This window comes from Erythrolamprus reginae, chromosome 3 (assembly GCF_031021105.1).
Source record: "Erythrolamprus reginae isolate rEryReg1 chromosome 3, rEryReg1.hap1, whole genome shotgun sequence".
Classification (NCBI taxonomy): domain Eukaryota; kingdom Metazoa; phylum Chordata; class Lepidosauria; order Squamata; family Dipsadidae; genus Erythrolamprus; species Erythrolamprus reginae.
The window spans coordinates 83,136,214-83,164,108 of NC_091952.1; the positions used below are offsets into that span (position 1 = coordinate 83,136,214).

Below are 27,895 nucleotides of genomic sequence, written 5' to 3' on the forward strand. Positions count from 1 at the left end.
TCAATGCTGGTAATCCATTAACCTCAATTCCAGCATAAAGTATCAAGAATATTTAATAAATTATTACAATCTGTTTTAAATCACGTAATTTATTAAGGAATACATATTTACAGGAACATAATGCTTTCATGTAGATTGCTTAAGGAGCACCCCTCCCCCAAAATCAAATCTTAGGAATAATTCAGTAGAGAAAAGTTCCATTCTGGCTTCATAAAAAACAGATAACATTCATAAAACAGAATAAATAATAAATATTTATGAAACTTAGTTTAGGGAAATGAATCAGGCCCTCGGCAATTTTTTTTCTACAAAGAAGGGAAAATGGCATTATGATTATTCATTCCCTTAAGGAGAGAGTATCAAATCTCATCCAGGTTAGGTAGCTGACCTTTAAGCATATCTCAATGGAACCTGCAATACCAAAACCTTTGCATTCATACAAACACAGCATGAAGAATCCCACAAAGAAAATAAAAATCCTGAATGCAGCTGAATCTTCAAAAATAGAGTCTGTAGAAAATCTGGCTAATGCCAGATGAGATTCAGGCTACTTTCTTTTAATATTTCTCCCAGGCGGCAGATGTGGCCCAACCACCGTTTTTCAGAAAACCTGACTCCCAATAACAAAGTTGTTTTTGCAGAAGTTAAACAATTTCAGAAGAGTCATAGATATTTTAAGAAACGTATCTTAGAATCATTCTATGATGACATCTACTTTGAAAGTTTAATGGTGCAGTATACCATGAGCAAAAGAAACCCCTTGCTATTTATCCTGAATTGTACTCCTTCCCTGGGCATCTACATTTCCCAGATACAGCACTCAGAATAGGTCTTAAAGCCATCCACATCTGCAAGTTGGAAGCTTATATTTACAGGTACAAACATGATACCCTATTGTTCACATGAGCTCCAGTTATTTATCTTTTCAACTAAGATATGGTTAGTTGCAATGATAGAGAACATTTTTTTTTCATGTGGAAGACCTAAACTTGGAGGTAACATTGTTTGTATTATAATTTATATCAAATTCAGCGATAGGGTTAATGGCTTTAAGATTGAAAGTACTGATGCTTTATAATAAAATGTATAGGATTGTAACCCATAAGCATACAATAACACTCAATTTGTGCATTTTATACATAGATTTCAAAACCTGTCTAGGTTCTAATAATTCAATTAATTAATAATCAAATACAAGATTAATGTATACCAAGCCTGTCACTCTTGGGACAAGTTATTTATCTTTTCAACTAAGGCAGGAGGGATTAACATCTTTATCTTTAAATTGGAAGATTGTGTATGTTATCTAGTTAGAGATTTGAGAAGCCCTTCTATTGGATTCAGTGGGCATATTTTCCTATCACCAGTAATTTTCCACTGCATTGTTCTACTGCATTTCAAGAGTAAACATGCTCCAGTAGTTGCACTTTATTTAAAGAGATTTCTTTATCATTTAACTTTATTACAGCAGGCACAGTCTGGATGCTGTTCGAGTGACAAGGACTATTTCCTTAATTACTGTACATTGATAATAGCATTTACTCTGGCAACCCCAATGCTATTCAATCAAGTAAGATTCAATACAAAAAAAAAAAGCTGATTTGCCAGAAGGAGGTTTAGCATAAATGCCTGCTATCATATTCTATTTTTAAAGGTAAAGTTACTTCTTGTGGAATTGTTATTAAAAAATGTACTACAATATTCTTTCGCGTTTTGTTCTTTAAAAAAATGCATCATCTGCCCAATATTTTCCATTATGTATCTTCCCCCGTCAACCATTCTAAAATATTTTATCCTGTTCTATTTTGAAAAACAATGGGAGTGTATGCTTTTATCTTACCCGGATGTAGATTTTACGTTTATTGTATTAAGTTTTCCTCCTTTTAATTTTATATTGCTGCACTTAGTCATTGCTTGATCAAGTGATGACTAAGGGGAATGGTTTATAAAATTGAAATTTTGCAGCAAATGTAGTAGATGCTGAAAATGCCGACTTCAGCATTACAACACATCTTTTGGCAGAAGGTTAAAGAGGACATTTAAATATAAAGGCAAACTATGATAAGATCAAAGCTCATAAAACAAATGAAACCTGGGAAACAGAGTGTTAAATTACTATAGGAAAAAAGAAATGACCTATTCAGATAATTTGAGTTCAACAAGACAAATTACTAAAGAGAAGGACAAGGCTTATTTTTCTCTAGTTTCTTAACCAAAGCAGAAAAACAATACACTTTATACCGTTTTCTCAAAGTGAAATGGCATCTGTGCACATGAAACACCACCATGCAGACACATATAGTAGCTTGAGACTTCTCTAATTCTATCTTTGATAGCTTACAACAGGATAATCAGAGATTATTTCCATAACAGAAATCTGTTTTTTTTAAAAAATCCATGTGTGGAACACTTTTAGTAGCGGCAAATCTAAGCTAGGAGTTGCAGAGCATTCAACACCAATTTTTAAAGGGCTTGTAAAGTGGATTTGACTTTAAACAATAGCTAAGATCTTCCAAGCTGACAAAAGTGACATTACCAATAACCAGCTGTCTGCAGGGACACAAGATATTTTATGATTGGAGAAGTGACATGTATTTATGTTTACATTCCTCAAGAACAGCAAGATAAAAATGCTACAAATATTTAACTCCAACCTGGGAAAAGAGACAATGATGTAAATGTTCCTAGGGAACAATATTCTTATTCTATTGAAGGAGGTGAGCCAAGACACTTAAGCTCTGGAGAACCTTTAACATAGGAAGCTATTTATCATAACAAGCTTGCTTGAGACTGCTCTCCATACTGAACCAATTAGAGAAGCTTATTTCGTCATACTTCATAACTCGCAGTGATAGGTTTCCAAGCCCGGCACAGTGCAGTAATTGAATTTTGATCAAACACACATGGCCCATAACCCACTATGTGAAACTTTCAGAACAGTTTGCAGCTTCTAAATATCCCATCAACTTATTGCCAAAAGGACAGAATGTACTTGATGTGAGGGAGCGAGGGAGGGAGGGAGGGAGTGAACGAGCTGGAACCTGGTACATCTGCACAACACATTTTTGTGTGTGATTTTTTCCCCATTTTTTAAACTGCAGTAGGAAAAGGGATGTTGAGTGTTGAGGTAATTTCTTCTTGTTTTTCCCTTTATATCCGCATACCTTTTTCAGTTTTTGTACCACTTGTATAAAGTATTTTGTGCAATAGTTTGTGATGCATTCATCATTAAATGTCCATCGGTTGCTTTTATTTACCAAATAATTTCCAAGATAAGTCACTGTCTTCTTTTCAATAAGTTACAGTTGGCGCAAAGGCTCAAACTCCTTTTGTATGATCAGCAGAGCGTACATTAACACAGCCTACTATTTTTCCTTTGTGCACAAAGAGCTGATGACAAAAGAGTTGATGAAACTTTTCAGTCCTCTGAAGACAGCGCTCTTCCATCATTTCATACGCAAGCATCTTCTCACACTCAAACAAAGTAAGAGAACTCCTGGGGGGAAAAATGATCAGCCATAAAACACGTGCATAGCTAAAGTATAAGAATTTAAAGTTTCCCCCCCTCCTTGGCAGGTACAAAGAGCAAGCCCAAAAGTTTAAGAGTGTACAACTTTAGTCCTACTTGCAATGATAAAATTAAGGACTGTTATACAGAACCTGAACAGAAGTTATACCATATTATCAAGAAGGAAGGTTAGTTTGTCTTCGATTTTGTTTTATCCATTATTTTACTGTATAAGATTCTATATTCAGATAAGTTACTATGCAATGGACACCCAATGGAATTTTCTCCCAACATTGTCACCCATACTTCAAACACATCTCCAGCACTGCTTGCAAATTCATAGTTTGATAGCTATCTTGGAAAAACATATTTGTTTTTCTTCCTTGCTTATATCACTATCTGTAATCTAAGGCAGTGGTTCTCAAACAGTTTTGTCTCATGACTCTTTTGTGTTCTTAGAAAAGTTTGATGATACCAAAGAACTTGATTTGTTGGCTGATATTTGTGTGTGTGCATCTTTGAGGCTATCTTGACTCTTGGAGACTTCTGGACATATCCCTGCAATATTCTTAACAAGCTTTCAGAAACAGTTTGCCATTGACTCTTTTCTAGGGCTGAGAGTGACTGGCCCAAGGACACCCAGGCAACTTTATGCCTAAGGCAGAACTAGAACTCAGCATCTCCCAGGTTCTAGCCTCAAGCCTTAACCACTAGACCAAACTGGCTTTCTGATATTTACTATATTAGAATTTAAAATGAAGGGTTAAAAAAGATATTTACTTTATTTTGTGCATCCCATGAAAGGGTACTGGGGACCCCCAAACTTTAAGAGTGGCTAATAAAAGGTATAATCCTTGGTGGTCTCTGAGCTTGGCTGTTTTCCTGCAGACATTTCATTGCCAAACTAGGTAACATCATCAATGCAGCCAAAAATAGCCAAGCGCAAAGAGCTCCAAGAACCCCATAGTTCAATGCAGAGCTACTAATATTCTACGGTGTTTAAAACTACTGCCTACACTTGATATACAAGATGTGAACTGAGACATTAGATACCTGAGGCCACCTTCTTTGAAAGAAACAAAGGAGATTCAGTAGTTACTGAATCTCATTTTATACGCTGAAACAGAATACTCCTGAATGATGTACTTATGTTCAGCTTTCAGTTGTTCACACGCTAATTAAACGTTACTTATTTTATCGCAATTACGAAGCAGAACTTACAAGGCCATGTGTCTGCATACCTGCCACACACAAAGACAACACTACCTTTAACAGAGCAACATATATGAAGAAATCTCATGACATGATACCGATCTAGCTAACAAGTTTACTATGTTCTATAGAGATAATATAAATATATACTATATATAATTATATAATATAAATATAATGAGCCGGGGTGGCGCAGCAGGTAGAGTGCTGTACTGCAGGTCACTGAAGCTGACTTGTAGATCTGAAGGTCAGCGGTTCAAATCTCATCACCAGCTCAAGGTTGACTCAGCCTTCCATCCTTCCAAGGTGGGTAAAATGAGGACCCGGATTGTGGAGGCAATATGCTGGCTCTGTTAAAAAGTGCTATTGCTAACATGTTGTAAGCCGCCCTGAGTCTAAGAAGAAGGGCGGCATAAAAATCGAATGAATGAATGAATGAATGAATGAATAAATAAACAAACAAATAAACAAATAAATACTGCTCAAAAAAATAAAGGGAACATTTAAACAACACAATAACTCCAAGTAAATCAAACTTCTGTGAAATCAAACTGTCCACTTAGGAAGCAACACTGATTGACAATCAATTTCACATGCTGTTGTGCACATCCAACTTTGTACAGAACAAAGTATTCAATTATTTCATTCATTTAAATCTAGGAAGTGTTATTTGAATGTTCCCTTTATTTTTTTGGTCAGTATATATTAAACCTTTTTCTTGTTTAGCCTATGCATAAAAGGTAGAACTGACAGGAATGGCAGAGACGGTCCTATTTGGTCACCACAACGTAAAAAGATGTTGAGACTTTAAAAGAGTGCAGAGTAAAGCAACAAAGAGGATTGGGGACTGGAGGCTAAATATAGGAAGAACGGTTGCACGAATTGGATATGTCTAGTTTAATGAAAAGAAGGACTAGGGGCAACCTGATAGCAATTCCAATATCTCAGGGGTTGCCACAAAGAAGAGGGAGTCAAGCTATTCTCCAAAGCAGGGCAAGAAGCAATGGAGGGCAGGGCAAGAAGCAATGGATGGAAACTAATCAAGGAGGGAAGCAATCTAGAACTAAGGAGAAATTTCCTGACAGTTAGAATAATGAATCAGTGGAATGAATTGAAGTTGTAAATGCTCCAAAACTGGATGTTTTAAAGAAGAGATTGGATAATCATTTGTCTGAAATGATATAGGGTTTCCTGCCTGAACAGGAGGTTGGAATATAAGATTCCAAGGTCCCTTCCAATTCTGTTAGCAATACTGACATTTTCAGGTTAAAGGTTTGAAGGCAGAACTGAGAAACCTGTCTACATTAAACATTTAAATGGAGCAAGATTTCCTTGAAAACTAGCATCAGAGGAGATAACATTACAAAAACGGCCCCAAAACCTGAGACTGCATTAGATGGATGCTCGCATATTTTGGGATGCAGCTTCTGCAGGTATAAAATAATGAATTGTGCAAAAGAAAAACATAATTTGCCCAGTTCTTAGACATGAACATATACTGTGGTTAAAAGCAGACTTTGCTAGAATAATTACCATACTAAAAATCAATCAACTGAAAGCCAAAACTTTTCCCTGTTAATCATAAAACATATAAAAGTGTTTTATTCTTGTCTGAGGGAGTAGCTGAAAATGAACATAACTCCATTGCTATAAACAATGTAGTTCTACTCTGTATAAATGTACAGTTGTCCAGCCATATAAACATCCCGTTCTGAAGAGGGATAAAGCAAATTTCTTAAGCAGAGGATTTACACAGCAATTTCATTAATTTGATGATGTCTAGAATTGTCAAATACAATTTAGGAACAAGACACTTCATATGCAATTGCTGAAACTTTATATATAAAGTGACAGAAAATCAACCACACACACACACAAACATTTGTTTTCTTAAGGATTCTGAAAGCAGGCACATTCTTTTTTAATATATACAATGCTAAAAAGACTGCTAAAAATACCACTTAAACCTACATAACTTCCCATAAAGAATAAGAAATCCATAGATATCTCACAATTAAAAAAAAAAAAGGTGGTGTGTAATATTATCACTGAAGCAAAATCTAGCTGTAAACATTCAGAATACATAACTGGGTTTTAAAAGTTCAGTATTTGCTTCCTACTATTAAAGCCTCAGTGCCTTGAATGAGAATTTGATTTAAGAAGAAACTCTCTTGATCTTAGTGATCAGCAAAGGATAAAAAAGACATTGCTGCTGAGCAGAACAATGCAAATACTAAGCAATAGTTGCTGGTTAGACACAGATACCTATAAAAAATAGAAGTCTTGTAAGTGAATCAAACCAAACCGTTTTGCTTAAAAGCTGTATAAACACTTACGAATCCAGATATACTATAGCTTGATTCACCAAGAGAACCTAACTAATATCAGACATATCCACTGTATGGAAAAACACTGTTTCTTACTGTCTTCCAAACTACCACTCAGATAACTACAATACCAATGTGGCTCCCAGTAGTGAGCAAATTCAGCTACATTATTTGGAACACTCTAGTACAGAGGTCCCCAACCTTTTTTGCACCAGGGACCGGCTTTCAGCTAGACCAGTTTTCCATGGCCCGGTGGGGGGGGGGGAGCTAGCTGTCAGCGGCGCCGTAAAAGGGGCGATCAAGAGAGGAATGGGTGAATGAATGGACGGAGGGTGGGAAGGAAGGAAGGAAAGAGGGAAGGTACAGGAACAGAAGAAGGGTGCAAAGAAGCAAAGAAAGGTGTGAAAGGGGAGAGTAAGAGAGGAAGGAGTGAAAGAAGGGAATGAGGGTGGAAAGAAGGGAGGAAGGAAAAGGAAAGCAAGAAATGGAGGGAGGAAAGGAAGGGAGGAAAGGAAGGAAGGAAGGAAGAAAGAAGGAAAGAGGGAAGGGACAGGAACAGAGGAAGGAAGCAAGGAAACTTATGAAAGGGGAGAGTAAGAGAGGAAGGACTGGAGGGAGGGAGGGAAGAAGGTAGGAAGGAGAAAGAAAAGAAATAGAGGAAGGAAAGGTAAAAGAGAGAAAGAAAAAGAGCAAGAAAGAAAGAAAGAGAAAGAAAGAAAGAAAGAAAGAAAGAAAGAAAGGCAACTTCAAAGAAAGGCTCACTGAGCATCTCTCACTCTCTCTCTCTTTCTATCCCTCTTTCTTTCTTTCTCTTCCTTTCTCTCTCTCCTCTTCCTTTATCTCCTCTTTCTCTCCCCCCTCTCTCCCCCTTTCCCTCTCTCTTTCTCTCTCCCTCTCTTGCTATCTCTCCCCCCTTTCCCTCTCTTTCTCCCTCTCTTTCTCTCTCTCCCCCCTCTCTCTTTCTCTCTCTCTCCCCCTCTTTCCCTCTCTTCTTCTCACTTTCTCTCTCTTGTTTTCTTTCTGTCTCTTTTGCTTTCTCTCTCTCTCACTCTTTCTCTCTTGTTTTGTTTCTCACGCTCTTTCTCTCTCTTGTTCTCTCTCTCTTGCTATCTCTTTCTCTCCCCCCCTTTCTCTCACTCTCTCTTTCTCACTTTCTCTCTATCTTGCTGTCTGTTGCTTTCACTCACTCTCGTTCTCTCTCCGTTCTTCTCAGCGGTGACGCGCGCACGCCCTGCCCGCCTCACATTTGCCGAGAGGACTTTCGCCCCGGGCTCTCAGCAAGGGGGTTTGCATGAGAGGCGGGGCCGGCGGAAGGTGATATTCAATGTCGGGGGCGCACGGGCGGTTTTGCGCGCGCTCCCTATCTCCCTGCTAGCCCACTCGGAATACGTATTCAAAATAAGAAAAGCCTTTGCCGGCGAAGGCTTTTCTTATTTTGAAAACAGTATTCCGAGTGGGCTAGCAGGGAGATAGGGAGCGCGCGCAAAACGCCCGTGCGCCCCCGACATTGAATATCACCTTCCGCCGGCCCCGCCTCTCATGCAGCCCCCTTGCTGAGAGCCCGGGGCGAAAGTCCTCTCGGCAAATGTGAGGCGGGCAGGGCGTGCGTTCCGGGTGCGGGAGGAGCTGCGGTGAAAGGCAGGAGGTGGCAGAGGAGCAGAGGGGGCAAATCGGGCGGGCGGTGGGCAGCGCGGAAAGGCCGAGGGGGCCCTGGCGCCGCGGACCGGCTGAAAACCCCCAACGGCCCGGTCCCGGTCCGCGGACCGGCGGTTGGAGACCCCTGCTCTAGTATAGTGATGGTGAACCTTTTTTTCCTCGGGTAGCGAAAGAGCATGTTTGTGCGCTATCCTCCAGGTGCAAGTGCCCACACCCATAATTCAATGCCTGGGGAGGGCAAAAACAGCTTCCCCCACCTGCCAGAGGCCCTCTGGAGGCCGGAAATGGCCTGTTTCCCACCTTCTGATGGGCCCAGTAGACTCGTGTTTCACCCTCCCCAGGCTCTAAAGGCTTCCCTGGAGCTGGGGGAGGTAAAAATGCCTTTCCCCATCCCACTGGAGACTCTCTGGAAGCCAATAACATCCCCCCAGCCCTTCTGTGCGAGCCAAAAATCAGCTGGCCGGCACACACATGCGCGTTGGAGCTGAGCTAGGACAACGGCTCGCGTGCCAACAGATATATGGACCATGCCATAGGTCCACCATCACTGCTCTAGTACATTTACACTATTCATTTACAGAATACATAGGTATGTAGGTATATCATCATCAAAATGTAAATGGAATGAGTGATCACATTATTCAATAATGTGGAAGTATATAGCAAGGTATTATCTTCCCAGTTCACTTTTCCAGAGCTGATTCAAGAAGTAAAAAGCTTTATCTCAGAAAACTGAGAAGCCAAACATATATCTTTTGTCTAGCATCGCAGAGTTATGTTTGAAACATGGATCTCTCCTCTCACTTTTTCATGCCAACATTTGTGTGACTATTCACTTCCTGACCTTGATGTTCTTTGCAGGCCGAACCCTTATCAAAAATGCCTTTGGAGCAGGAGTAGGCAATTAATTTTCCCAAGGGATCACATGGCAAACTGGGACTGTTGTGGAAGGCCGTGCCCACCTCTCCCCAATGCTGCAGCTGCTACCCACCTCCAATACTACACTGATGTCCCACTCTTAATGCCCATACCATGCCCCCAATGCTGCCAATGTCTTATTCTCTGAGTCCTAGACTGAGATTGCCTATGGGCCGGATGTGGCCCATAGGCTGTAAAATGATCAGGTCTGCCTTGGAAGGTGCGTCATTCTGTTTTATTTTTACAGATTTTACATAGTAAGTCTTAATTGCAGACTTTAGAATAGACGGTAACATTCAGTGGCCATCCCAAAACTTACACTGAACATTACAGTTTATCCAAAATTCTGCAATTAAGTTTTAGATTAGACTGTGCTGGCTAATTCAATCCAGATTAATATTGTGAAAAATATTACTTAAAATGTAGCTGCCATAGCCAAATAACAAATGCCTCAGCCCACTGTAACAAAAAGCTTACGTACACACTTAATCGGTTGAAGAGCTTTACTGAAATAAAGATAACTATAATTAATATCTCATGAGTTTCACCACTTAAGTGCAGATGCCGTTCCTGGGTGAAGATATTTATCACATTTAAAATGCATTTAAAGCCTTTAATACACACCAGCAGTTATAATATATTTACTACAATTGCCTTATCAAAGTAGGGTAAGAGGTAGCTTTATTTTGAAAATATGACTTCATGTTGAAGTTAAACTATGTCAATTCTGAATGCGATAAAAGACTGAAAAGGACCACTAGAAAAATATGTCAATATAGATAGAAGAGGACTTTATTTACAATTGCTTTGCAGCTGGAGACCCAATTCTACAACTGGAACATTAAATCAGTTCTTTAGGTATCTCATACAAATGCCTCATTTGGTCTGAAAGCTGACAGCATGTCTTTAACACTACAACAACACACAACAGTGATAATATAAAGGGATAGTCATGCTGAGTTCTGCTTCTCATCTAAAGGTAGAAAAATTAACCCAGATAATGATTTTTAAAAGATTATATTATTTTTTAAAAATCCCATACCAAACAATAGAAGCAATTCATTTTGCTACCAGACAGCAAAAGAATAACAGCAATAATTTGAAAAATACTTCCCCAAAATACAAAATAGGCACTGGGGAGGGAGGGGGGGGGGGGGGGTTGACAGCAAATTTCAACAAAATAGAATAATTGTTGCATTTAGTAATTCAACCATTCAAAAGCCTAGTAGCCCATCTATAACTATATTTTTTGAACCTGGCAGTTTTTTCTGAAAAGCGCAGCTTGTGAAAAAAAGGGATGATAACATTCCAATGTAATATATAGTAGTAGCAATTTACAGTATTTAATTTATAACTCACTTACATTATTCTTTATAAACAACCCAAGGCATAAAAAATATCCCATACCCCTTCAGAAATCATAACTGAAAGGAATGAAAGGAAATAGCTTTATTATTTTATCCCTTTGTATAAAGCAGTTTTGGGTAACTATCACAACTTTACAATCTGTGGACTTCAACTCCCAGAATTCCTGAGCCAGCCATGGCTCAGCCATTTGACAAAAATAGCTTTATTGGTCAAAGACAACACTTTTTAATATTCAGATTAAGAAACTTACTGGCAATATTAAGGGTACATTTGAGGTTTTCTATATGTATCATTTGTAATACTCAGTTTGGTAAGCCTTGCACCATAATAATCTATTATGTAGTTAGAACCGTCAGAAGGACCCACGATCTGGAAAAGAAAGTATTACTGTGTTAAAAATTCTCTTTTAAAATACACCACGCTCACAATCTTCTGCAACCTTCTTCCATATCCATGATACTGCATTTATTATGGCTACAAAACAACTATAAAGCTTATAATGTGTTTGAAATTCTCGACATAAGCAGATAAATAGCTGGTACTTGTCTGAGGTAAAAGGCATTTCCCCAAGAAGTTACAAGCATGGAAAGACAAAGTGGGAAAGAGAGAATTTTGACAGAATTTTGGCTTTGCTGTGTAAGCCCACAGTGAGTGGCTTTCGCAAAATAGGAGAACCTGCAAAATATATCAACAATTGAAAACTATAAGCATATTTAATTCTTACCTAATCTAATTTTAATGAAATTATTAGTTTATTTCAAGAAAAGTTGAACCAATTTGCTTATCATTTTACAGAATCACAATGCCATAAAATTTGGGGAGCTCCAAATTATATTAAAAAGGAAATGTAATTTAAAAATTTGTCTAGAACCAGAAACCCAGGTTCAGATTCATCATCATTCATTAAAACTCTATGGATTTTTTCCTTTTGCTATATTAAAAATTACATGGAAAATAACTTCTGAGGGTACACATGAAATTTCAAGTATATTTTTCATACTAAATGTTGGGAAATTTAATTCCAAGGACGTATAGGAAAAAGAATAAAAATGTATAGGACAAATATTCCATCAGGACAAAAACAAGAACTGATACTCTTCAACTTGTCAAACTACTAGGAATAAAACTAAAACTAGTGAAGTTTAATGAACGTCTAAAATCTTTTAAAAGCTTTGACTAAGCGGAACCAATGTATTAGATTTGACTTGTATGCAATGATAGAAGCTAACTTTCTAATAAAGAAGCTTTATGTTGGCAAAAGAAATCTTCTGAACACTACCTTTAATATACAAACTTCTCTGATAATTTTGCAATATAGGAAAGCTATATAATGATATAGGGGCAAGTTGATGCTTAGATGTCTAATTGCACAGAATTTGTGCAGTGCTTTTTCTTATCTAAAAATAATAAAAAGTAACATTTTTCTGCAAAATCTCACATTTCTTGTGACAAACTGCTTTCAAAACTGATGGGACCATAAAAAGGCAATGTGGGAGTCAATAGTTGATAGGTTTTTTAATAGATTAAAAAAAATAGCAATGTGACAGAAATCTATTACTGCGCATCTACGTGCATCTCAGACCTTTTTAAAAGGATCTTTTCCTGAATGTTTTGAACTTACCTGCATTGAGATCAAAATGAAGTCAATCAAACTACCGATTCCACAAAATCCCACTGTGCAGAACTTTAACAAACCTGTGAAAAAAGTTGTAATTATGCCAATCTGTGGATGTTTAGAGTATTGCAATTTTTAGGAAAAAATGTTTCCTCCCCTCATTTTTTTAGGGGCATGAATGAACGGTTTATTCATGCCCCTAAAAATACGAATTACCACAAATATAGGGAAATCCCAGGTTACTGGGATTTCTGAATTAGTAGTTTTCTCTTAATCCATATACAGTGATACTTTGTGTTACAAACTTAATTGGTTCCAGGACGAGGTTCTTAAGGTGAAAAGTTTGTAAGATGAAACAATGTTTCCCATAGGACTCAATGGAAAAGCGATTAATCAAGCCCAAATTTCACCCCTTTTGCCAGCTGAATCGCCCGTTTTTGCGCTGCTGGTATACCCCTGAAGCTCCCCTCCATGGGAAACCCCACCTCCGGACTTCTGTGTTTTTGCGATGCTGCAGGGGAATCCCAGTATCGCAAAAATGAGTACTTCGCTGGCAGCGGAAGTGCGGAGGTGGGGTTTCCCAGCGAAGGGAGCATCAGTGAAATCGCAGCATTGCAAAAACACTGAAGTCCTCGAAACCCCACCTCCGGACCTCTGTGTTTTTGCGATGCTGTGATTTCACTGAGGCTCCCCTCGCTGGAAAACCTCACCTCTGGACTTCCGTTGCCAGTGAAGCGCCCGTTTTTGCGCTGCTGGGATTCCCAAGCAGCATCGCAGAAACATGGAAGTCCAGAGGTGGGGTTTTCCATGGAGGGGAGCCTCGGGGGAATCCCAGCAGCGCAAAAATGGGTGCTTTGCTGGCAATGGAAGTCCGGAGGCGGGGCATCCCAGCGGCGGCAGTGGGTTTGTAAGGTGAAAATAGTTTGTAAGAAGAGGCAAAAAAATCTTAAACCCTGGGTTTGTATCTCAAAAAGTTTGTATGACGAGGTGTTTGCAAGACGAGGTATCCCTGTACATGGAGAATCCTCAAGAAAACTTTAAACTACTGAAGTTTCAATACCAAAGGAACTACTAAAAAACAAGCTAAAGGGTATCGAAGGTAACTTTTTAACATTTGAAAGAATAATGGTGATTCTTTAAATCTAATAGACATGCCAGCCAAATTTGTGGGACAGAAAAAAGAAAAGCTTTGTTTGGTGAGCCGCCAACGTAGCAAATTGTACATAACAATGTAGTTTATACATTTAGACAAGCAACATAAAACAACTTTGGTAAAAGACAAGAAGTATTTCTCTCCAAGATGACAGATAATTTCTTACTTCTAGGTATTAGGGTTTATGTTAGGTTGGACTACTAGAGCTTGTGGTCATATGATACTATTATACTATAATCTGCAATTATCCAATTAATTATGATATCAAACCATCTTGGCCTCTACGGAACCAAGTTTTAACAATCTGATTTATTCAACCTCCACAACAAAACTATTTGCAATTATCAGGCATAGGTTTCACTTACCTACTGTGAGCAATAACTACACAATCTATACTGTGTATTTTTGTCTCTGGGCAAAAAGAGCAGTATCAGACAGGGGGACATTTCAGCAACTAGGAATTGCGTAGATGGTTTTTAAAATTAGATGAATAGCAGCTATGTGGGAATCTAAATAGTCTGGGATTCAGAAAGGGGGTAATTTAGCAGAGGAAAACAGATTTGAATTAAAGTACTTCATTGTACAAACATCAAAACAAAAAAAAAGGTAAGAGCCCATAATTAGAGGAAAACTTTATAAGTTAGTGTAAACACAGCTGATTTTCTTCCAACTTCAGAATCTTTTTTAAAATTCTGAACAAGTAAGATATCAGCAGCAAACCATACTAAAAGTACAAAGCAGTTTGAAATACGAAACATGACTCAAGTTATTTGAGTATCACATCATAAGGCTGGCTTTCTGCTTATTTTTCAATCATTATGTTTAGGTTTAAGTCTAAAATAATGGAGCAGCGGCACCCATGAAGCTGTTCAGAAAAAAAAGTCTTAACATTTCTAACAGTGCTGCTTATTCTCCTAAGCAATATCTGTACACAAAACTACATCATGAAAAAGTATAGCCTGCTCAGAATTATGGCTTAGCCATTTTTATTATGTGTGGGTCTGTCTTAGCTAAGCCTTTAGAAACTGTTCAAATCCTGTCAAATAGTGTGATCTTATTACACTAATGGAACTTCATAAGATGTTAATTTGTTTCTGGACACAATTCAATATACTCTTTTGACTTTTAAAGCTCTTAGTTTGAGATGCAAGTACTTTAATGGAATATCTGAACTATATGAATCTGAAGAAATCATCATATATTCTCCTCCAGGTACCATCATATGAAGTTAAACAGGTGGCCTTTTCTATGAATTCAGCCACTTAGGAAAACATTCTGCCAACAAATGCAGCCTCATGCCATTTTCATTCTATTTATAGGTAAGATAAATTCTTCCATGTGCAAATTATTATTTCCAAATTATTGTTATTTCTATGGAATCATCAAGATACCAAAAATATAATGTTGTAAAGATAGGATATCACACTTTTCAGTAAATAAAGAAGAAAAGCAATAAAAACTTTAGGTTAATGTTTTATCTTAAGACTTCTGCTATGTATTTTTTATGCATACATACAACAACAATTGTCTTTATAATGCTTAAAGGTAAAGGTTCCCCTGAACATGTGTGCTAGTCATTTCTGGCTCTAGGGGCAGTACTCATCGCTATTTGAAAACCGAAGAGCCAGAGCTGTCCAGAGATGTCTTCATGGTCATGTAGCTGGCATGACTAAATGCTGAAGACCCACGCAACACTGTTACCTTCCCACTAAAGTGGTCCCTATTTTTCTACTTGCATTTTTTACATGCTTTCGAACTGCTAGTTTAGCAGAAGCTGGGACAAGTAATAGGAGCTCACTCCATTACGCGGCACTAGAGATCCGAACTGCTGAACTGCCAACCGTCTCATCGACAAGCTCAGTGTCTTAGCCACTGAGCCACCATGTAATATATTACTGACATCGAAATAATAAAATACAGATACCAGCAAAAGCACTATTTTTAACAGTTACACTTCTGATTGAAAAAGTATTCATCCTATTATGGATTTTCTAAGTACTTGCTGATCTTGGCCACTGTCAGTAACATAATTTCATATAAGCCCCATTGATATTTTTTAAAAAGTGTGAATGAACAAGTAACAACAATTCTTGGTGCTTGTTTCATTTGATTTATAAACTAAACCTCCAAATATCCCATGTCCCAGGGAGAAAAAAATAACTGTCACTTTAGCCCAGGGGTCCCCAAACTTGGCAACTTTAAGACTCGAGGACTTCAACTATGTTGGCTGGAGAATTCTAGGAGTTGAAATCCACGAGTCTTAAAGTTGTCAAGTTTGAAGACCTCTGCATTAGCCTCACAGAAAGTGGCTGCACCTCTTTCCGTGACAAAACTAACAAATCCTTCAAAAAGATTATTTTCTCTCATTTTGTTGTATAGGAATTTTGATCCATCCCTTCAAAGAAAACAGTTTCAGCTTAACACATTTGAGGATTTTCTAGCATGCACTTGCATTCTTGGATCACCCTATATTTCTATGAGATTTGGGTACAGCTATTTTAGATTCAAAAATTTAGTTTCTTCTTCTTTCTTCTTCTACATCCATTGCCAGGTAGACCTCCTTGTAAGTTTGTGATCAGACTTCTTACTTGACTCACTTGTGTTGGGAAATACCCAGCCTAGACCTGATCCCTCCTATGTTCCATAGAATCTCATATGTTTGTTCCCAAGGGAAGGCAAATTAGCATGAGCCTTCTAAAGGGTTCTGCTAAAAAGCAGAATTCATCCTGCATTCAACAATGGCAGACTCTTCAGCTCTTGAGGCAGTAAAGCACCTCCAAAACATAAAACTACCACCTACCCCCGCCCTTATTGACAGCTGGTATGCACTTCCTATTAAGGAGTGCAGTGCTTCACTTGTGACATCCATGTAACCACTTTTGGATTATCTGTTGGTAGAGTACTCTTCCAGACGTCTGGAGCATCATCCAGGTTCCATTTGTTTGTTTGTTGGACAGGCTAAGACAAGTATCAATATTTTTAGTGAGTCATGGCTTCTAATATCTCACAAATCCCATTCCACCTGATGTTTTCTTTATTATAATGCTATAATTATCCATTTTAGCAATGCTCTGTTTATATACCACTAGGATCGACATGATGTTCTGATAATATTCAGTTGTAAGAATAGGATAACTGAAAATCCAAAAGGTGATGGATTTCACAGAAGAGTACTGCAAATAATTCTATTTAATATTGTGTCATTTCCTGCACTTCCACCCCACAAAATCTGTTTCTAACTAGTGGGCAAGTGGGGAATGCAATGTGTCAGAAGCCAACTGAGAACTTCTAAAACAAAACTCCATAATCTAAAAGAATTCCAGGGAGTCATAATATTTCAAACTGGGAGATAGAACAGTTAAAATCCCTGTTCCTTCCATCCCTAATCTACAACACAGTATAAAGGGGGTTTCCCCTTTAAAATAAGAGCCTTATTTTATGGGGAAAATTATTTGTGATTTTTTTTTACACAAATAAATAGCTTGGTAATCAGCAAACACAGTTAATGCTTACTGGGTAATGTTTTAATTTTTCAAGTGCAACTCAGAAGGAAATCTAGAATGAAAGAACCCACATTCTTGGAGGTTCTCTATTTCATATAGGAATTCCTCAACTTATAATTCATTTAGTGATTGTTCAAAGTTATAATCCTCAAAGTCCTCGGAGAGGGGCGGCATATAAATCCAATGAATGAATGATGACGCTAAAAAAAAGTGACGACCGTTTTTCACATTTATGACCATTGCAACATTCCTATGGTCAGGTGATCAAAATTCAGATGCTTGGCAACTGGCATGTATTTATGACGATTGCAGGGTCCTGGGGTCATGTGATCATCTTTTACAACATATTGACAAGCAAATCAATGGGGATGTCAGATTCACATAACAACCATATTGCTAACTTAATAACAATGATGGTTCACTAAACACTTGTGGCAAGAAAGGAGGGGATAAATTCACTTAACAACTGTCTTGCTTAGCAACAGAAATTTTGGGCTCAATTGCAACAATGAGTCAGGGACTACCTGTATTTACCGAATATGTAAATCTCTTGATATTCCAGCTTGATATCTATATAAGCTACTGTAATTTAGTTATAGATATTAATACAGCGCCATTAACTTATATATACTTAAAAGTAGGAACTTACCTAATGCAGGATATCCTAGATAAAACCGATCTGCTCCCAACCAGCCAAGAAACAAAGATAGAGCTACTGCTACTTTATAGGAGTAGCCATTTCTAGAAATAGAAATGGGAGAGAAAATTGCTGAATCAGTTTCTGAATTCATTTTTCTTCACTTCATTAACTATTTAACACTAGAACTTTCAAACTATCAAACCTGAAGCAAATGGAAATCCAGCTGTACTTAACACTAAACAATAATATAAAAAGGAGTGAATGATTTCTCCATTATTAGACAATTAATATTTCATGCGATAAAGATATTGCAGGGTTTGAATACAATTACGGACTTGGCTATTCTTGTATAAACACAAACCTAGTAAAGCAATGGTGGGTTGTTCCCGGTTCGGCCTGGTTCTGCGAACTGGTAGTGGCGGCAGCGGCAGGAGGCTCCGCCCACCCACCCAGGACACTTTAGTGTATTGGTGGTTATTGAAATGGATGTCCATGTGCCACTTCTATGCTGGTTGAGGCAGGCAGTATTCCCTTGAGTACCATTTGTTGAGGGTCAAGGGAAAGGGAGGGTTTTGCCTTCTCTTTCTGCTCAAGATCCCCATGTACAATTGGTGGGCCACTGTGTGACACAGAATGCTGGACTCGATGAGCTTTGGCATGATTCAGCATGGCTCTTCTTCTGTTCCTCTTACATACTTCTGCGCATGCACAGAAGCGTCACACAGGAATGCTCACAAACAAACCAGTAGCGACAGGATTTAGAACCCAGTATTATAGTAAACCCAGTGTGATTCAATATAGGCAATTTTATAGAACAAAGTAAAAAACAAACTAGTGTTTTTACTTATTTTTTTCATACATCAATATTTTCTTTTCTTTTTTTAATAATTTTTTTATTAATTTTCATAAAAACAAACAAATACATACAAACAATAAACATAAAGTGGGGGTGTATTTCCCCCGCTTCTTATGAAAGTATACATTCTAATGTAGAAAAAGAATACATAATTAAATATATGTTAACTATTATAGAAAAAAAGTTAATAAATTTGAGTTAAAGTTTTACAAATCTTAATTTCGATGTAGGTATCAAATAGGGTTAGTATAACATAATTGCCAAAAAAATACCTTTAATATAATCGTAATTACTATAATAAAATAATGTCAAACCTTCAATCCAAACAATTAAGCTAATTTCAACTATTATACATCAAAGATCTTGGTATGTTGCTTATACTTGTACATACACTACTATATCATAATCGTCAAAAAGTACTTTTAAACTAATATTAATATTGTTATCACCTAGGTAAAAACTAATACAAAAAAAAACAACTAAAAATCAATCTATATGTCTTATTTTTTCTTATCTATCCATTTATAAACATTGTTCCATGTTTCATAAAATTTAGTATCCTCTTGATCGTTTAATCTTCTTGTCATCATGTCCATTTCAGCGCAATCTAATATTTTGGCTATAACCTCTTCTTCCTTGGGGATTTCCTCCCCTTTCCAATTTTGCACATATATTATTCTAGCCGCGGTTAATATGTGTATAATTAAATAAAAAATTTCTTTCTTGTAGGTCTGATTTGTAACACCTAGTAAGTAAAATTCCGGGGTATTATCTATATCTTGCTTTATTATTTCTTTTAATATTTTTTCAATCATCTTCCAATATGTTTTTGCTTTACCACATGTCCACCATTGATGATAATAAGTTCCTATATCCTTCTTACATTTCCAGCATATTGGGGATGTTTTGGGAAACATTTTTGCTATCCTATTTGGTGGGAGATGCCATCTATAAAACATTTTAATTTGATTTTCTTTTAGTGAAACTGATTTAGTCATTTTCCAATTATTAATCCACACTTTCTCCCTTATACATCAATATTTTCTCATGCAACAGCAACAACTACTGTATATATCCTGGTTTGAATTACCAGTATTTGCAAAATGTATTTCAAACTGCATTGTGCCCTTGTTTGGACAGATACATTTTAATTTTTCTACATATAGACTTCAAAAGCAAAGGTAATAAACTCTCATTTTTAATGAGAAATTTTGGATTCCAGCATTACATGGTAGTCCAAAAATAGGCGCACAAAAATGCTAGGAAATTTGACTATTCTGCAGGGCAAATCTTTGATTAATAGTTCAGTCATCTCCACTATTCATACCATGTCATGGGAGCTAGTTGCAAAGATAGAATTCAAAACTAACCAAGACAAAAGAGATTCCAATGAGATTCACTCTCCAAATGATAACAAGACTGTAATTCAACATGTTTTATTCTGTGTATTTTCCATATAAAGTAGACCGGAAACCCTTGTCTTTATCTATTCATTTCCTGAACAGTTTACATAAAAAGTCTTTACGCATAACAGCTGATTAAAACCATTAATTACTCCAATTTATAAAAAATAACTACAGTATATGAACTACATGTGAACTAAATCTCTATTAATTCTGTACTAAAGCATCTATTTATCTGTTTATTCTAATTGCCTACACATTTGCAACAGAATTTCTCATTTTCAGATTAACATGCTTCAGGAGTGAAGAAGCGCATTAATACCAAGTCAAATAAAATTTTATACATACGATATATCTTTTTCACTTATAAAAAAAATTCTCACTAAATTTTTGATTCTCACATGTATTGTGCAAATGACAATGAGCCGAGGTGGTGCAATGTGTAGACTGCAGTACTGCAAGTCACTAAAGCTGACTGCTAGATCTGCAGGTCAGCAGTTCAAATCTTATCACCGGCTCAGGGTTGACTCAGCCTTCCATCCTTCTGAGGTGGGTAAAATGAGGACCTGGATTGTGGGGGCAATATGCTGGCTCTGTTAAAAAGTGCTATTGCTAACATGTTATAAGCCGCCCTGAGTCTAAGGGGAAGGGTGGCATTAAAAAAATTGAATAAATAAATAAATAAATAAATACATGTTTAATTATGCTGATCATACACATATATAATTGTAGCAATACATCAAAAGTTAAAATCAAATTAGTGACATCTTGAACTAGTCAAGAAACAAATTGGTAGACAATAAAGTAAGAATAACACCAGTTATCTATAGTTAGCATAAATCATGTTAGCCTGTTGCTAATATGAACTTACCTTCAACAATTAAACAAAAAGTTATGCTTAAATAAATTTTTATAAAGTATAAAATAAATTTGTGAGCATATTATATATGAAAATAGCTCAGGTTGGATATCCTACCTCATGAAAAACAGTAGCCATGCCAGTTTACAATGCACCAGCTGACCTACCTGCGATTGTAAAAATATACCACCAGTTTGCAATCAAAATTGATTTAACTGATTTAACATATCCAGAATTTTGAGTTCCAAACTGCTCTCCTACCTTCCTCTCCAACCAACAGTTACTTAGTGGATTAGGTTTCAATCTGTCCATTGACAGGCACAATCCAATCCATTAATAATCTCCCCTCTCCTAGGATTTGATCCTTTCTGATCCCAAGTATCATAGCTATATGATCAAGTAAAGCAGGTATTAATTAAGACAGGTCTAGTATTTTTTTCTCTAATCTACTCCAATCTAACAGAACTGAAGGGAAAGAACTGCAGCACATTTTAAACCAATAAATTAACTTAGGTACATGTCCAGATATATAATCAAATTCTATAATTAATACAGCAAATGCTCATTACCAATTGAATTTTTACATATTAAACAGAGCTACCACTTACACACTTCTACACTCAATGGGTTGGTAAAATCCAATTTCCTTTCCAGTAAACTGAGTTTCATTTCCACTGAAATCTTTACAAGTGATATTTGGGGCTGGAAGACAGGCAACTAAGGACATAAAAATAACAGCAGCATTATATATAGGACATCAGAAAACATTTCAAATATAGAACACATAAATCAAATATCTTCTTAGCAAGATAACTAACATATCACAGATGTTAAATTTAATATTAATGTTAGTATTTTTAAAAGGAATAAATTAACTTTAAAAACTAAACATACAGTAAAAAATAAATTGCACCTGTAATATTAATTAATGTCTAAAATATATGTGCAGCCAAGAAATATTTACTGGCCATAACCATTATAACAATATTAAGGTTTTTAATACCATATGCTTTTATTTATTTTTTCTTTGTTTTAAAGTTGTTGTATTATTTTTGTTGCTTTTATTTTATTAACCATTGTTGGTCAGCCATTCAGAGTCATATATATGAGATGGATATCAGTATACATTGAAAAAAACACATCACAAATCTTGTTAATTCATCTCAAGTATTTTTGCAGGGAAAGGCCCCATGTCTACTTTAAATAAAACAAATTATATGATATCCAAGAGGAGGAAACATATACAGTTCATCCACTGGAAGCATTTAATTAAGGAATATGCAACATTAAACCTATCGTGTAACTCTTACCATATGCGGTGTGGTTAGTACATTTCACGGGTTCTTGGGTTGCATTGTCTATTTTAGGATCTTCGCATATATATGTATGTACAATTAAGGAAAACAAACATAACTACGCCTCTGCAGTAGGTTAAAACTAGCATTATGATAGATTTGATTTCAATTAACCAAAAACCTTATAGGTTGAAATGCCCATATTTCCTTCTTTTACCCAGAAAAATAAGCGATACAGCAATATTTCAGTTGGGAAGCTCTCTTAATAAACAGTACATCTTTCTCTGTTTTTTCCAATATTCTGGGACTAGAACCAGAATTTCCAGTCATAGAAGCTTGTTCCTAGCACATCTGGAAGGCACCATATTAGAGAAGACTAAACAATAGGTTTAGCAAGATAATACATAATGGGTTCACATAAATATGCTATAATTATTTCTTGGCTTTGCAATGTTGTACGAACGTATGTACTGCGCTTTCTAAATTATGGATTATGGTTTGGAGTTGTATGAAAAACTAGGCAATTTTGGCTGGTATAATTAAACATGCTTGAGCAATAAAGGTATTGCTCGACTTACAAACACTCCGTTTAGTGACCATTTGAAGATACAATGGCACTGAAGAAAGTGATTTATGACAGCTTTTCTCCCATATGACCATTGCAGTATCCCCATGGTCACTTGATTTACATTCAAATGCTGGACAACTGGTTCATATTTATGATAGTTGCAGTATCCTGCACTCACGCGATCATCCTTTGAGATTTTCTGAGAAGCAAAGTTCCTAGGGAAGCCCGATTAGCATTTAGCAATAGCATTTAGACTTATATACTGCTTCATAGTGCTTTTACAGTCCTCTCTAAGCGGTTTACAGAATCCGCATATTGCCCACAACAATCTGGGTCCTCATTTTACCCGCCTCGGAAGGATGGAAGACTGAGTCAACCTTGAGCTGGTGGTGAGATTTGAACTGCTGAACGATAGCTAGCAGTTAACTGAAGTAGCCTGCAGAGCTGCACTCTAACCACTGCCTCACTCAATTCATTTTAACAACTGCAGCAATTCACTTAAAAATGCAGCAAGAAATTAACAAGTGAATTCTGGGTTCTTTGGTTGAGGACTACCTGTAGGACCTATTCACTGCAAGAATAAAAAAAAGGAAATTAAATTTAGATTTTGTTCAGGCCCCATTACCAACAGGGATGTGCAACTACTTAGCTCCCCAAATGTTGCAAAGCCTGGCTTATTACATATGAACCCAACCACAAATTTCTGCCCTAGATCTCTTTCCACTCATAAGGGGTTTAAGTGGTTTACATAGATTCCTTAGGCCTGTTAGTTTCTGTTGTTACGCCTGTGGTCCATCAATTCTGGTTTGGACTCAATTCTGGGGGTTGAAACAAGCCTAGATTCTTGCAAGCCAAAATAAAAAAGCACCCTCAGAATAATATAAAAAAAACATCTTTGCAGAGAGGAATTACCGTATTTTTTGCTCCATAAGACGCAGTTTTTTTCCTCCCAAAGTAGGATGAAAAATCAGCCCCGTCTTATGGAGCGAAGATGCAGGCGGGGGGGGGGGGGGAGGCTGCGAACTCGGAAGCGCCATCCCGCCGGCTGGCTGGCTAGCTGCTGCCTGGCCCACCGTTCCCCGTAAGCTGCGTGCACCCCCAAATACACCGGTGCGCGCCCTTTTCCACGGGTTCCCCATCCCCCTGCCAGCCCGCGGGGAGGTGGGCGGGGGCAGGGAGGTGTGGCAGTAGGAGTAAAGGGAGCCGCGGCCGCCCCTGCCTCCCCACGGTGCCTCCGGACAAATGCGCCCCTGGCTTCTCCACGCTGCCCTATTGCCCGCCCGATCCGCCTCCTCTCCTCCTCTGCCACCTCCTGCCTTGGGGCGCGATCTGCCTCCTCTCCTCCGCTGCCTCCTCCCCTCCGCTGCCTCCTCCTGCCTTGGGGCGCAATCTGCCCCCTCTCCAACGTCGCTGCCTTCTGCCTTGGGGCGCGATCCGCCCCCTCTCCTCCTCCGCCGCCTCCTGCCTTGGGCGAGCAATCCGGGAGTCCGGGACTGTGTGGCTTTGCGCCATGAAGAGAAAACGGCCGACTTTTCCCTGCTGCCGGAGCCGTTTCCTCTTCATGGCACAAAGCCACACAGTCCCGGACTCCCGGATCGCTCGCTTCTCCGGTCAGCACAGCCATCTGCCCAGACAGAAAGAAAACAAGAGAGAGAAAGTGAGAAGAAGAGAGAGAAAGAGGGGGAGAGAGAGAGAAAGAGAGAGGGGGAGAGAGAGAAAGAGAGGGAGAGGGAGAAAGAGAGTGGGAGAGGGGGGAGAGATAGCAAGAGAGGGAGAGAGAGAAAGAGAGAGGGAAAGGGGGGAGAGGGGGGAGAGAGAGGGAGAGGGGGGAGAGATAGCAAGAGAGAGAGAGAGAAAGAGAGAGGGAAAGGGGGAGAGAGGGGGGGAGAGAAAGAGGGAGGGAGAGAGAGAGAGGAGATAAAGGAAGAGGAGAGAGAGAAAGGAAGAGAAAGAAAGAGGGATAGAAAGAGAGAGAGAGATGCTCAGTGAGCCTTTCTTTGAAGTTGCCTTTCTTTCTTTCTTTTTCTCTCTTGCTCTCTTGCTCTTTCATTCTTTTTTCTTTCTCTTTCTTTCTTTCTTTCTTTCTCTTTCTTTCTCTCCTTCCTTCCCTCCTTCCATTTCTTTCATTCCCCCTCTCTATTTTTATTTCTCTTTCATTTTCTTTCTTTCTCTCTTTCTTGCTCTTTTTCTTTCTCTCTTTTACCTTCCCTTCCTCTATTTCTTCTTTTCTTTCTCCTTCCTACCTTCTTCCCTCCCTCCCTCCCTTCAGTCCTTCCTCTCTTCCTCTCCCCTTTCATAAGTTTCCTTGCTTCCTTCCTCTGTTCCTGTCCCTTCCCCCTTTCTTTCTTTCTTTCTTTCTTTCCTTCCTTTCCTCCCTCCATTTCTTGCTTTCCTTTTCCTTCCTCCCTTCTTTCCTCCCTCACTCCCTTCTTTCACTCCTTCCTCTCTTCCTCTCCCCTTTTTGGCTCAAAATATTTTTTTTCTATTTTCCTCCTCTAAAATCTAGGTGCGTCTTACCAGCAGGTGCGTCTTATAGAGCGAAAAATACGGTAGTCATATATATGCATCTGTTAGATGCATCTGTTGGGCAGTTATAATTTGGCAACATCTAGGTAACTACATTTTCCTTTCCTGCTATAGCAAAATAGATTGCAGATGAAAAAACACTTTTTAAAAAGTATTCGGCCTACTATCCTTATAACTCTACTAGAATAGGAGAATTGAACATCCATTTGCTATTTGGTAAAAAAGCTATCAAAGATTTAACACAATGCAACCTTAAAAATGTTAGATATTTTTCAGTACCTATGTAGATGTTGCTACTCAAATTATGCTATCTCTGCAGCTTTTCCAAGGTAGGTCTGTAGGGACACACCTAGAGCATTACTACTTTTTGTCTTAGTGAGAGAAGAGTTTTGCCTCTTACTATAGAGACTTGTGCACCAAGCATTTTGAGAAGATCCTGTTTCAATGTACTATGGACTATCATTTGTTCCTAAAAGTTTAGAGAGAGGGAAACATCTTTCCTTGGGCCTTGTTGCAAGGAATAAAGCTTGTTGATTATTGGTATCAAGTCACCTTGTTATTAACTTTCAAAATGAACAAGCTGTTATGGATATTAAAATAAAAACAAAAATCCCACCCCAGTATTCCACTTACAACTACAGTACTACGAACCTTTTCGAACTACGGACAGGTGCAGCTAATTCAAGTACAGTGGAACCCCGACATAAGAGCTGCTCTACTTAAGAGCAACTCGAGATAAGAGCTGGGAGGGGAGAGATATTTTTGTTCTACTTACAAGCCCAAATTCGAGATACAAGCGCCAAGGAGCTGTCTCCTGAAGCCAAACGCTAACTTCCGCGTTCGGCTTCAGGAAACAGCTGCGAAGCGGCGCGCGTGTTTTAAAAGGTTGCAGCCGGCCTGGGGGGCTCGGGGGGGTGCTTGCAGCTTTCTTTCTTGCTCTTTTTCTTTCTCTCTTTTACCTTCCCTTCCTCTATTTCTTCTTTTCTTTCTCCTTCCCACCTTCTTCCCTCCCTCCCTCCCTTCACTCATTCCTCTCTTACTCTCCCCTTTCATAAGTTTCCTTGCTTCCTTCCTCTGTTCCTGTCCCTTCCCCCTTTCTTTCTTTCTTTCTTTCTTGCTCTTTTTCTTTCTCTCTTTTACCTTCCCTTCCTCTATTTCTTCTTTTCTTTCTCCTTCCCACCTTCTTCCCTCCCTCCCTCCCTTCACTCATTCCTCTCTTACTCTCCCCTTTCATAAGTTTCCTTGCTTCCTTCCTCTGTTCCTGTCCCTTCCCTCTTTCCTTCCTTCCTTCCCACCCTCCGTCCATTCATTCACCCATTCCTCTCTTGATCGCTTAAAGCCGGTCCCTGGTGCAAAAAGGGTTGGGGACCTTTGTCCTACAGGATTGGGTGGCAGAGAAGTTGAACATATGTAAATTTAAAAGTTTAAGAAAGTTTACAAGTTAAGTGAAAGAAACTTCATTATTCATTTATATGTACATGTACATTTCTTCATTAAAAACATGTCTTTCTGTATAATTTAGACTAACTGTGAGTTTTTTGAGGGCTGGAACCAATTAAAATTATTTACATTAATTCCTATGGGGAAAAGTCGTTCGAGATAAGAGCTGCTCGACTTAAGAGCCCAGGTCCGGAACGAATTAAACTCGTATCTCGAGGTACCACTGTACTCGGCTCATTATGCCTGCAGCAAGGTCTCCAACTTTGGCCACTTGAAGAATTGTGGACTTCAACTCCCAGAATTCTTCAGCCAGCAAGTCTGGCTGAAGAATTCTGGGAGTTGAAGTCCACAAGTCTTCAAGCGATCAAAATTGGAGACCCCTGTTTTAGACTACAGAGAGACGTCCCCGCCCCTTCCTTGCCCCCTCCTGCCCCGCAAAGCCCATCACCACGGCGACCGTTGGGTCTCCTTGGCATCCTCCCGCCTTCAGGATATTGGCCCATTCGCAGATCTTCGCACTTCAATGGAGCATCGTCGCTCGCCACACCCCGAGCCGCGAAATAAGCCAGCCACAAAGTCCCCAACGGCCAGAGAGGTACCATGCCGCTTATCTTCGCTTGACAGCGGCTTCTCCTGCCAGGCCGGCCTTGTTAGAAAAAGGAACCTCCTCCTCCTCCTCCTCAAACGTTGCCGTAGTACTGTAGTCTCTTCGCGGAACGCTCGACGCCATCCCCGAGCGCGCAAAGAAGGGCAGAGCAGGCCGCTGTGTCTCCTGTCGGAAATGGGAAATCGCCTTGCCCGTCACAAAGATGGCTGCCTTTCCTATTGTTTTCTTTAGGGACGAAGGCAAAACACGCCGGCTTCATTCCGGGCAATTGCTCTCAGAGGCATGAAAAATGGGAAGCCGAGCGCCCTTACTAAAAATGGCTATTCGGATTCAAAGCAAACGGAAGAAAATAACCCGGGATTGACCTTTCTTGGGGGCAGGGGCAGAGAAATTTAGCCGGCTGTTTCCTTTGCTGAGCGACGATTCAGGTTCGCAGTTTCG

At 38.7% G+C, this 27,895-nt stretch overlaps 1 protein-coding gene across 2 annotated transcripts; it reads right to left on the reverse strand.

The window, feature by feature from the left end:
- Positions 1 to 73: 73 nt before the first annotated feature.
- TM2D1 (TM2 domain containing 1) lies at positions 74 to 27,841 on the reverse strand. Of its 2 annotated transcripts, none has more exons than XM_070746038.1 (7): positions 27,343 to 27,841; positions 22,329 to 22,402; positions 21,627 to 21,735; positions 17,910 to 18,001; positions 12,611 to 12,684; positions 11,240 to 11,358; positions 74 to 3,496 (listed from the first exon to the last, which is right to left on the reverse strand). In XM_070746038.1, the coding sequence occupies exons 1-6, from the start codon at positions 27,447 to 27,449 to the stop codon at positions 11,248 to 11,250; spliced, it is 567 nt and encodes a 188-aa protein (XP_070602139.1). In that variant the 5' UTR covers positions 27,450 to 27,841; the 3' UTR covers positions 74 to 3,496; positions 11,240 to 11,247. The 2 variants fall into 2 exon arrangements, with proteins under 2 accessions (XP_070602139.1, XP_070602138.1); XM_070746037.1 differs by having other exon boundaries at positions 22,329 to 22,398; positions 27,339 to 27,839.
- Positions 27,842 to 27,895: the final 54 nt, after the last annotated feature.

Coding starts and splice junctions, on each gene's coding strand:
- TM2D1 (XM_070746038.1), bottom strand. CDS start 27,449: ATGGTACCTCTCTGGCCGTTGGGGACTTTGTGGCTGGCTTATTTCGCG. Junction 22,403..27,342: donor GAAGATCTGCGAATGGGCCA/ATATCCTGAAGG, acceptor AATTGTACATAC/ATATATATGCGAAGATCCTA. Junction 12,685..17,909: donor TCTAGGATATCCTGCATTAG/GTAAGTTCCTAC, acceptor CTTTTTTCACAG/GTTTGTTAAAGTTCTGCACA.